Consider the following 12,491-nt stretch of genomic DNA (forward strand, 5'->3'; position numbering starts at 1 on the left):
ATATATATATATATATATAATATATACATACATATATATACATATATATACATACATACACATACATATATATATATATACATACATACACATACATATATATACATATATATATATATATACATACATATATATACATATATATATATATACATACATATATATACATATATATATATATATACATACATATATATACATATATATATATATATATATATATATACATACATATATATACATATATATATACATACATATATATACATATATATATATACATACATATATATACATACATATATATACATACATATATATATATATATATATATATATATATATATATATATATATATATATATATATATATATATATATATATATATATATAATGTGTTTGATTAAATTTCCATAGCTTTTTCTTTAAAAAAAAACAATAGTTTCTCCAACACACATAAAAAAAAATTAGCCAATTTATCTCATGTGTTTGTAAAAAAAAAAAAATTGTATCGTAAATATGTCAGAGACTGTAAAATCTTTTAAACATTATTTATAGCCTTGACAAGTTATTTTTAAAAATAAAATAGAATTAACATTAATAATAACAACAACAACAACAACAATTTATTAAGACATATTTAATTATTTGATTATAATCAACAGTAAGTTAAAATCCAGAAAATACATATTGTCACCATCTGGCTGAAGTCGTTAAAGTTTTTTCAAAAAACGCAAAAGACTGGCTTTTTGTAGATACCTGGTTGAGATTTTCTAAATAAACAAATTTGATTTTGCTAATAAAATTTAATCATTCATGATTAATATAAAAAGTTAAAATGGTCAGAAATAAAAACAAAATTATCAGCATGATAGTAATTGCGGGTATCACTAGTAGATTGGTGGGACATAGTGTTAGATAATTCCTAAAATTTACACAGCTTTTATTTATATTTGTAGAGTTTTACCCCCCAAACCACTTTCAGCAGCATTTATGATGCATTTGAGTCGAACAATCGCTGTTTTTGTGAGTGAAAGTGGGAATTCCGAGCTGCGGTTTGTGTTCCTGAAGGCAGCGCCGCCTCCCAGGTGACGTCAGCGCCGCCTCCCAGGGTGACGTCAGCCTGGGAAACGGGAGCCGCTGGAAAAACACGCAACGGGACAAGGTTTTCACGACTTCCCCTCCCTGAGACCCAGCTCCCACAGAGAGAACAAGTAAGTTCTTCCAGAACTTTCCCCCCCGCTGTCTGCTTCCATCCCGGCGGAGCAGCTCCTCGGTGGGGCGGTTCTGGGCTGACCGTTACCTCGGTTTATCTACAGCTAGTCCGGAGCTAACTGGAAGTCTGCACTCCAACAGGGACACCAAACATGACCAGAATCAGCTGAAAGCTCTGTTACATCTGGGTGGGGGGGTTGTGGTCCAGAAGTTATACTGGTCAGACCCACCAGGTGTCTTCTCTCCGGTTGTTTTGGGCTCCGGTGAAGCTGGAGAGGCCGCGGTGGTCGCATGAGGGGCTGGGGGGTTAGGGTGCGCTCTGACAGCTGCAGGTGTGCTTCTTGTTGTGGTCTGGCTGCACCGGTTGGGCGGGGGTGAGCAGCGTGGAGGTGATCCTCCAGCTGATGAGCCTCCTGCTTGTAGCTGGAGATCCCTGTTTTACCTGCCCTGGACAGGTACATTTCTGCTCCAGTCCAGAGTTCCTTCATCCTCCTCGGGGTCCACCGCCCTGCATGTGTTACAGGTAACCCTACTTTAACACACCTACTCGGATCATCATCAGGTAGGCAGTGAAGTTAACCTGCATCAGGTGTTCAGGGGTTGGTAGGAACTAAAACATGCAGGGCAGTGGGCCCCGAGGACCTGGATTTAGGAACACTGATCTAGTCTAGATGGACACTCGGGCAAAGTTTAACCCATAAGATTCTGTTCTGCAGTCATTTAGCCGACAGTTTTATCCAAAGCGACTTACATATGAGGGAGATTAGCTGTGAGATGTTCATTTGAGGTGTGCAACTAACCTCTGTTTTTCAGGAGAACTAGTTCTCTGGAAAATCCTGAAACATCGTTGAAAAATGGGTTTTAGAATCTATACGGACACGCTGGTTGTTGTTTGTAATTTTACACAAAAGTAATGGATTCTGCCATTTTCACCAAAAAAGGGGAGAGAAATCTATAAGACTCCAAGTACATGGAGAATATGAACTCTTCGAACCCCTGTCAACCTGCAGACGTGACGTTTCCATGGTAACATGATGTTTCCATTCAGACGTGACGTTTCCAGGGTAACATAATGTTTCCCCGCAGACGTGACGTTCCCATGCAGACGTGACGTTCCCATGCAGACGTGACGTTTCCATGGTAACATGACGTTTCCATGGTAAGACGTTTCCATGCAGACGTGACTTTTCCATGCAGACGTGACGTTTTCATGCAGATGTGATATTTCCACGGAAACCTGATGTTTCCATGCAGACGTGATGTTTCCATGCAGACGTGATGTTTCCATGCAGACGTGACGTTTCCATGCAGACGTGACGTTTCCATGCAGACGTGACGTTTCCATGCAGACGTGACGTTTCCATGCAGACGTGACGTTTCCATGCAGACGTGACGTTTCCATGCAGACGTGACGTTTCCATGCAGACGTGACGTTTCCATGCAGACGTGATGTTTCCATGCAGACGTGACGTTCCCATGCAGCCGTGACGTTTCCATGCAGCCGTGACGTTTCCATGCAGACGTGACGTTTCCATGCAGACGTGACATTTCCACGCAGACGTGACGTTTCAGCCTCTGCTGGTCAGATTCGGAGGCTAAAAGACGTAAAATTAATGTATGAATAGATAAAGCAGCATAAGTTTGGATTTTAGATTCACCTGAACTGTTAAACTTCAGGTTTTTTCTGCAGCTGAACAGCAGCTTTTTCTTCTGGCTGAAAATATGAGATGTATCGTTTAGAGCTTTTTACGGCTGTGGTGAAGCTGGACCCACAACAAGTAAAGATGGCTTGTTATGATGTCTGTGAGTGAAAAGGCAGCGTGGAGTGTACGGAACAAAATGTCTTGTTGTGCATCCTCTGCTACAGTCCAGCAGTGAAGACACCGCTTATTAAACCACATGAAAAATAACTTCCTGATAAACAACGTTTGGTTTGTTTTCTGCTGGGTTGTGAGGCAGGTTGATGCAGCTCTACATAAAAACATGGCAGCTTTATTCTTTCATCATCCTGCAGCAAAAGCTCGGAGCCACTCCGGGGCTTTCCTCGACGCCGATCAGCAGAGGTGTGTCCAGTTCTTCAGCTGTGACGGCGACCTCTCTGGCATTTCAGCAGTTTCATAAACGCCCACATCATCCTGAAACCTTTCCAGCTCTGCGCTGGCATAGACCCGTTTGGGATGTTTCTGCTTCATGATGAACAACTTCTGGGTCCGCAGCCTGGAGCTCAGAGCAGGTTCTGAGTGTCATCTGACCTCAGCCACGTCCCTTCTGCTGTTTCCTCTCAGGATCATTTCACTTTGCAAAGCCTTCCTCACATATCCATGTCCTCCAGACTTAAATTCTGTTGAGATTCTTTGGTTTCTATCATGAAAAATAGACCCAGAAAACCGGACTACACTACGCAAATAAAACTAACTGATTCCATGGTAAACAGGGTCCAGGAGGGGTTAAACGACAAGGGTACCTCACACTGAAATGTATCAGAAGAGTCGAAATTCAGCTCATAGATGTTTTATTTCATTCCTGATTGTCCTCGTTTTGTTTTGTTTTTTGCAGAAGAGTGTATCTCCGCTTTAAGCAGGCATGTTGCTGTCCTGCTGGTTTTCCATGTGTCCCTGTTCCAACGAGCCTGGCTGACAAGAACTAATCCATTCAGCAGGGGTACATGGAAAACCTGCAGGGTTGTGGACTTAAAGAGTGAGAACTGCTGCATCCGAGGCTGAAGCCCCTCCTTAAAGGGTTAAAGTAAAATATAATATTTACCCTTTCATGCATCACGGCCTTATAATGGACACTTATTTACAAGCTTTTCTCTTGCATATCCATGAATGAGGAGGTATTTTTGTAAATAAACCACTTCAGTGGTGGTCAGTGGTTATCCAATATGTTTCCACTCACTGGAGAATTAGTAAATAAATAAATAATATAATTAACATAATGTAATTAAACAAGTTTGCCTTTGTGATAAAAGCAATATTTTATACAAGATTCACATAATATTATATTTTATTTTATAAATATTTTATAGAATACATTAAAATGAATCATAAATCATGATAAATTCTAAATATTACTGATAAACAAAATAAGTGTCAGTGCATATGTCTGTAGAGGTAAATTACTGTATGTGAAAATGTTGCATTTTTATTATTTCATGCATGAAATGGTTAAAGTAATTAAAATAAAACACCAACAAAGTGTTATTTTACACCGTCGTGTTTCCTTTTAAGCCGTGTCTTTCATAAGGACGCCTTTTTTTTTTTTCCCCAGATAAATGACAAAACTTATTTAATCTTCATTTATTTCTGTGTAAACCGACTTAAACAACTTTTTAATTCAACCATCCATCTTCGTGCCGCTTATCCGGGGTCGGGTCGCGGGGGCAGCAGCCTCAGCAGGGAAGCCCAGACTTCCCTCTCCCCAGCCACATTTGCCGACTCTGCGGGGGGGATCCCGAGGCGTTCCCAGGCCAGCCGAGAGATATAATCCCTCCAGCGTGTCCTGGGTCTTCCCCGGGGTCTCCTCCCAGAGGGACGTGCCTAGAACACCTCACCAGGGAGGTCCAGGAGGCATCCTGACCAGATGCCCGAGCCACCTCAACTGGTTCCTGTTTGATTCCTGTTTGTTTGTAGAACGTTGGAGTTGGATTTATGGATGCATGTATGACTTGATGAGTTTGACGTGTGAAGTATTGATCTGTGACTCTGAGGTGGAAGATGAAACAGCCGGATGTTGCTTCCAGTTCCGGTGTTTTCTGCCTGCCTGGATGCTTCGTACAGATGTGACGTGACTCTGCTTGGTTTTCCAGCTCCCTCCCATCGCATTGAGACATTCCGGGGTGGTGGGGGACGGCCCCCCACCCGTGGACAAGCAAAGCCATGAGTACATCGGGGAAAGCCAGCGGGCTGAAACCTCCAAGTAAGATCGTCCGTCCATCTGGGGTGCCTTCGAGAACATCGCCGTCATCAGGTAAAGTCACAGACCAGGTGCTGAAAATTCATAAAAAGCTGAATTTGATACTGATTCTGGATCCGACTTCAGGTACTCCAAAACCCGTACCTTCTGAAAAGTCCAGCAGTGGCGTGACCTCACCAACGCAGGATGGAAACGCGGACTTCCAGGTCGGCGACAGGGTCTGGGTCAACGGCAACAAGCCCGGCTATGTGCAGTTTGTCGGGGGCACGCAGTTCGCTCCCGGACAGTGGGCCGGCATCGAGCTAGACGATCCAATCGGGAAGAACGACGGCTCGGTGGCGGGCGTCCGGTACTTCCAGTGCGAGGATGGGCGGGGCATTTTCACACGGCCTTCCAAGCTGTCCAGGACGGTGGTGGCGGAGAAGGAAGCAAACGGCGGGCAGGCCAGTCCCGCACACGGAGCTCCTGCGACCAGCGAAGCGGCGCCTGCTGGCCCGACCCCCACCGGTAACCAGAAACCGTCTGGGAATGGAGCGCTGCTGATTGGCCAGCGTCTGTCTCAGGACGCCTGTGTTTGTTCAGACTAACCGCAAACTAAACCTCTCATACGCTCAGCTCCCGCCGCCGCCGCCATGAAGACGAGCAGCGTTCTCACCCGCATGGTGGCATCCACCGAGTCGGTGTCCAACCTGTCAGACCCAGACTCCCTGAAGAAGAGCAGGAGGGAGCTGAGGCTGGGAGACCGCGTACTGGTAAGAAGCACGGTAACTGGAACCACTGGGAGGTTGGAAACTGAGGGGTTTAAATGGGAACATTTCCTTTTTTGTGATTTTAAAGATAAAAATTTGCTCCAAGTTGGTCAAAGATTTTGATCTAAAAGGTCAGAAAGATAAATGTGTTTGATTCAGTCGTGGACGGTCAATTTGATGCCATGTGCAGGTTGGTGGTACGAAGGCAGGAGTGGTGCGGTTTCTTGGAGAAACGGACTTTGCGAAGGGAGAGTGGTGCGGTGTGGAACTGGACGAGCCTCTTGGGAAGAACGACGGGGCTGTGGCTGGTACCAGGTGAGGTACTGGTGTCGTCTGCTGGGCGGGGTTCAGGTGTCTTCACACCACTCTGGAGCTCACATATAAAAATACACACTCTGTCGTATCAGGTCTGAATTATTCATGTACAAGTAGTGACAACACAGCGAAAGTTGCTGCTTTTAGCTTCTATTAGCTCGAGGCTAACAAACCCATGATTCATGTGAACGAGGCTGAAGTTATCTTCCGATTCGCAGCTTCCGATTCGGAATATGTGTAAAGGGCAATTCCACTGAATATTTGGAAAACTAGACCACATTAGACCAGGTCCTGACACAAAACTACAAGACTTAGACTCATCAAACCTCGACTGAAATATTCTACATACTATGCAGATTCAAGAAAATGCAGTTTCGGATTTGTTAAACCTTTATTCTATTTGTGAAAATATAAATTAAACTAATTTTATTCAATTTTTGGCATCTGGTCCAAATTTTTGGAACACATCGGACCAGGTCCTGAGAAAAAACTACAACACTACAAAGGCCCTTCTTAAATGTTTGCCTACCAGTAAAAAAAAGTGCTTTTTGTCATTTGTCATTAATTAATCTTGTAATTTAATAACGCATCAAATATGAACAGACTGGAACCTACATGTTTTAAAAAAAAACTGTCTAATTATGATTGTAGTTATTTTATTATTAATCTTTCATACTCCACCTTTAAGCTACGTTCACACTCCAGGCTGAAGTGACTTCAGTCCGGTGTTTGAGCCCCTATGCGACCTGTAACCAATCTTCTCTTAACAGTCTGAACGACACAGATCTGATATTTTCTGATGCGACCCAGGCCGCTTGGATATGTGGTCCTAAATCCGATATGTATCTGATCTTTTGCCATGCGACTTCAGTCTGAACGTTGAGGTCGCATTAATCCAACATGCGACAAACGTCATTATTCTGCGTTTGTTGTTTATGAACTCTTTATCGGTAAATGTGCTCACATCCCTCTCCCACCGATCCTGACTGCGACTCTGTACCCAAACGTTTCTCTCTACAGTTGTTGCTGCTGCAGCTCCACAAAAGGCCTCGACCAAAACTTTTACTTTCCTCTTCCGTAAACGTCTCCTTAAAACGAACCCATTCACAATGTTGTGGCTACGGCTGGACAAAACTTTTAACTTTTATTTTTAAAACTTTTATGGTTGGACAAAACGTTTAAAATAGCAAGAGCTCTGCTGCCGTCCATATTTACTTCTGCAAACACAAAGACTTCACACTGCACGTCGCCGTGTCTTCTACGCATGCGGGACGCTTCTGGTGCACGAAGTTCATACATTCACAAAAACATCCGATATGAGAAGCAAGCCCTGCAGTCTGAATGTAGCCATAGACTCTTCAAAACTGGAGGAAATATTCGACATACTATGAAGATTCAAGAAACCATAGTTTCTGATTTGTGAAACCTTTATTCTATTTGTGAAAATGCAAATAAGGCTGATTTTGGGACATTTTTTGGCATCTGGACCATATTAGACCAGGTCCTGACACAAAACTACAAGACTTAGACTCTTCAAACCTGGACTGAAATATTCTACATACTGCAGATTCAAGAAAACAGTTTCTGATTTGTTTTCTGATTTGATGAGCAAGCTGCAGTGGCCTGTAAGACTGGGCAGATTGATATTATAATCCCCAGGCCAGTAACAGTATCAGCTAAATTCCAGCATGATGTCTATATTTTCCTTTCAGAGGGATTTCTAGACAAAGAGCAAAGGAATTTTAATGAGAACTCAACTGGTTTTGCTTTGGAGTTTGTTTTTCCTCAGGCAATAGTGTGGCAATATGGAAAACTTTGTATTTTGTGGCCACATTTCAGTATTACGGGCCTCGCCTATGGAACAGCCTGCCTGAGGGCCTCAGGGCTGCAGAGACTGTTGATGTTTTTAAAAAAAAAAGCTCAAGACCTTTTTAGTTTAGCTTATAACTAAGTTTTAACATTCTTATATTAACCCATATTTATCTTTCTTTTTAGTTAATTTTATTTATTTATTTATATATTTTATATATTGATTTACATAGTATAGATTTTATTATTTTATTTTAATGGATTTTATTTTTGTTTAGTTATCACTCCAGCTCTCTCCTCATCGGGGTCCTCTTCGCCGAGGGCTGCCCCTGCTCTGACTGCATGGGTGTTGCTGTGGGGGCTGTCCCTGTCTGGTGGGTTGGGATCCAGTGCTGCAGCTTTACGGTTGTGGCGTGGGTCCTGTCTGCCCGGACCCGGGTGGCCCCCACGGTAATGGCCTGGGTGGTCTTGGTTGGGGGTAGCCCTTTGTGTAGAGGCTCCCTGAGAATACCGTTTCCTTATCTGGTGCACATCTGGTGCAAATGCACCTGGCCATTCATTCATCTTCTTTTAACTGTTACAGGGCAAATAGGGCATGGGTGAGGGTGGTTGTGGGTGGGTGAAAGGGGATGTGTATGTGTGTTAGTGTTTTATCTATTTTGATGTAAATTGTTTTATAATGTAAAGCACTTTGTATTGTTTTTAAGCACGAAAAGTGCTATACAAATAAAGTTTGATTTGATTTGATTTGATCGTTTATGTTATTTTATTTTATTAACTAAAGAAAATTAAAACTTTTATTTAAAAGTTTCATTTGACAAAAATCTTTGTACTTTTTTTTTTTATTATAATCCTGATCAACAATTAAAGGCATAAATAAATAAATGATTGTTAAATTGGAAGTATAAAGCATTCACAAATAGAAAAAAGTTTCACAAATCAGAGACTATGTTTTAATGACTCTATATAGTATGTAGAATATTTCAGTCCATGTTTGAAGAGTCTAAGTCTTGTAGATTTTTTTTTATCAGGGTCTGGTCTAATGTGGTCTAGTTTTCCAACAATTCAGTGGAATTGCCCTTTACACTTACTGCTAATTGGAAGCTAACTTCAGCCTCGTTCATATGAGGATGTTTCAGTGCATGTATAACACTCAGAGACGACAAGACAGCATTTTCCATTGTTCTTTTCTCTCCTTCCTCTTCTGAACCTGCCTCCTGAGGGCTTTTTTTCCCAATTTTCTTTATTTTCTTCAGCTTTTGACTGAGCTAATGAGAACCCGGTCGCGCTGGCGTTCGTCTACTTCTGCAGAAATCTGCTGGATGTTTACATCAGAGGGGTCCAAAGTGGCTCCTCCAGGGCGATGTCCTGCAGGTTTTCCATGTGAAGTTCTGCACAGGGACTCGTTCATTTGAGTCAGGTGTGTTGGAGCAGGCATACATGGAAAACCTGCAAGATTGTGACCCTGGAGGACCAGATCTGGACACCCCTGTTTTATATATCATGTGGAGAAAAAACACTAAAGTTCCATTTCTGTTCCAGTTTCAAACGTCATACGTCGCCGTCCTCACACTTCCATTCATCTTTTACGGAGCCATGATTCAGTTCATCCACTAGTGGGCGGAGCTGAGTTCTGAGTTCACTTCCGGGATTTGACAGCGGCCTTACAGCAACGCTGTAAGGTCATTTACAACCGTTCAAAAACAGCAGAAGAAGAAGAAAACCAGTGTTTTTGCCATAGACTATATATAAAAGATGGGCGGAGCCTCCGTGACGTCACCCGTAGGTTTCTGAAAAGCTGAATTGAAGCTCGGTGGGCGGTTCCTACCATCACCATCTTGGCAGAGGCATGCGTGTCGTCTCGCCCAGAAAATACAAATATGGGCAAAGAAGTGGAGCTGAGAGGGGGGTTGTGAGTGTCATGGTGGATGATTGACATCGAGTGAACTCAGAGCTTTCTGTAGCTAAGAGCTAACTGAGCTAACCAGGAGATAACAGCAGCTAACCAGCTAACGGAGGTAAGCAGGCTAAAGCTAAGTCACGTTGTTAACCAGCTAAAAACCGTGGTTGTTCTACGTTCTTCTTACTTGAAGCGGGAGGTCGGGTACCTGTCAATCAAAAGGACACACCCATAAATATGATGAATTTTGAGATTAAATTACTTTTAGAAAAAAATTCACTCCCCCCACAGTTGTCTTGAAGGTAAACCTGACCCATTAAACCCAAAATGGATTTTTGAACCAGGCTGTAAACATGTTTATTCCTGCTGTAAACATGTTTATTTCTGCTGTGAAGTTGGTCTTTTTAACATGGGAGTCTATGGGGATTTGCTCTGTTTTGCAGCCACTAGTGGATGAAGGAGGAACTGCAGTTTTATGCACTTCCATATAGGCTTCACTTTTAACCGCCGGAGGTTGCCGCTTGGTTTTTGCATTTTTTTTTCTACATGTTCTTCATGTGCTTCTTTTTTGGATGGTTTCCCGATTATCAGCTTCTTCTCTGGTTTGTTCTTTGTCTGGTTGTGTCTCAGTTATACAACTCAACACCGCCCCTGGTGGTTTCTGGTGACATTGCTCTGTTTTCTGAGTCGAGTGGCAGGTAGCTAATCTGCTTGAAAAAAACCGAATCCATGCAGAAGATGGACGAAAACGTCCTTCTGTCTTCGTATCCGTCTCCTGGATCCAGTATAAATGCTGCCACCCCATAACCTGACATGAAAATGGTCAGAAATCAAGCTTATTCTTCTCAGATATATAAATGTTTCCCTCCCGTACGCGATGCGCCCCTTCAGAGATTGCACCTGGATGGCTTGCTCACATCGTCCATTGCACTAACTGCCCCAGTGGGACCATTTCTGTTGAAAATGTTGAGAATAAAGGAAATCATGATGTTTGTTAGCAGGAGATCTCCTCCATCAGGCTCATCTTCCTCATCTCCTCTTTTCGTTCATCCACAAAGCTCCTCCTTGGTCTTCCTTTCTCTAACTCTTTCCTTCTGCCAGTATGTTTCCTGTCCAAACGTCTCGCTTCCTTCATGAGTTCTTCTGAAATATGTCAAGTTAAAGTCTGTCTGAATGGTCTGTTTCCTGCTCAGGTACTTCCAGTGTTTTCCCAGATACGGCCTGTTTGCTCCGGTCCACAAGGTGACCCGGATTGGCTTCCCCTGCACCACCCCCACCAAGGCAAAGAGCTCACGGAGGAGGTCCGGGGTCAAGAGGAGTCCGAGTGCCTCCTCCATCAGCTCCCTCAGCTCCGCCACCTCCTCCATCAGCGGCAAACCCAGCCGGGCGGGACTGGTAAGTCTCGCTGCTTTGGTTCTTTACGCTAGTTTGTTACGTTTTCCTTCATTTTCTCCTCCGTTTTCCTGCTTTCATCAGAAACGGCTCCAACAAAAGGGAATAAAAACACCTTTCATTCCTCCGAGCGCTTTTACCCAATCCTTTTCCTCGTACTTCCATCGGACAGATACAGTCCACCAATCAGAGAAGGCTTGTCGGCAGCATCGATCGCGATGTCACTTTGTCGCTGCGACGTCATTCAGTATCACCATGGCAACCACAACCAAGCATCTTTTCATCAAATGATCTGATTTTTGAGTTTTCAGCTCCGCTTCACTCAACGCTTTGATTCTGGAAGTTGTGGAAATGAGAAAAGCTTCGGACTGAGAGGGAAGTGTTTGGTGTGGAGGCAGTCTCATGAAACGTTCCGACATTTTAACCTGGACTGACTGGAAAGAGGACTCTGGTTTCTGTCAGTCTTACTGGTTGGTTCTGTAGCGTTTTGCAACTTAAAGAGTTGTGTGACGAAGCTTTTCAGCATCACTGTGACACTAAATCCTCCTCATGTTCCCAGTGTGACACAGTTTAATCAGGGAAGCTCTGAAGAGCAGATCCAGAAATCTCTCACCGTGTTTGTTTTACTGTTAATATTTTCAGTTTTAACGATATAAAAAAGATCAAGTTAAAACCAGATCTAACATGTAATCATGTCATCCAGCTGGCATGCTTCCCTCCTTTTGGTTTCAGCGGTGAATTCAGGAATTAAATGCTGTGTTTACCAACATCTAACTGTCAGATATTCAGGATTTATTTGTTTGCTTCCTCATGGCTGCATTGAGCCCAGTAAAAGACATCTGGAGTGTTTTATGCACAACCACCACCTGTGTCTAACATGCAGAAAGAGAAGTTCTTCTCCTCAGACAGGTTTGCATGATCCTGCAGGTTCATGAAGCTTCTTAGAGTTAAAGAAGAAAAATGGAGGATTTTATCTGAAGCTGCAGGAGGAAGAAGCGTGGCGGCTTTACATGTTATTAAAACATTTTAAATTTATTAGCCAGAAGGCTTTCTGGAGTACTAAGTGTATTTTATTTCCATTATTATACTGTATAGAACAAATAACTCATGTATTATAAAGCACATGAAACAACATGTAAAATCTTTCTTCACAAACGTCCCAGGAAGAGGAGAGGTGAAGTGAAGCTCCTCCTGC

General features: G+C 42.8%; 1 protein-coding gene across 1 annotated transcript in view; it reads left to right on the forward strand.

Moving 5' to 3' along the window:
- Positions 1 to 1,127: 1,127 nt before the first annotated feature.
- Positions 1,128 to 12,491, forward strand: part of clip1b (CAP-GLY domain containing linker protein 1b) — a 70,032-nt gene continuing 58,668 nt past the window's right edge. Inside the window, exons 1-6 of the mRNA XM_079256433.1 lie at positions 1,128 to 1,215; positions 5,025 to 5,185; positions 5,258 to 5,638; positions 5,747 to 5,883; positions 6,071 to 6,195; positions 11,098 to 11,299. Coding sequence (XP_079112559.1) covers positions 5,095 to 5,185; positions 5,258 to 5,638; positions 5,747 to 5,883; positions 6,071 to 6,195; positions 11,098 to 11,299 — 936 coding nt within the window. The 5' untranslated portion in view covers positions 1,128 to 1,215; positions 5,025 to 5,094. The remainder of the gene's footprint in view (positions 1,216 to 5,024; positions 5,186 to 5,257; positions 5,639 to 5,746; positions 5,884 to 6,070; positions 6,196 to 11,097; positions 11,300 to 12,491) is intronic.

The sequence above is a fragment of the Telmatherina bonti genome (genome assembly GCF_933228915.1).
Source record: "Telmatherina bonti genome assembly, chromosome: 17".
NCBI lineage: Eukaryota > Metazoa > Chordata > Actinopteri > Atheriniformes > Telmatherinidae > Telmatherina > Telmatherina bonti.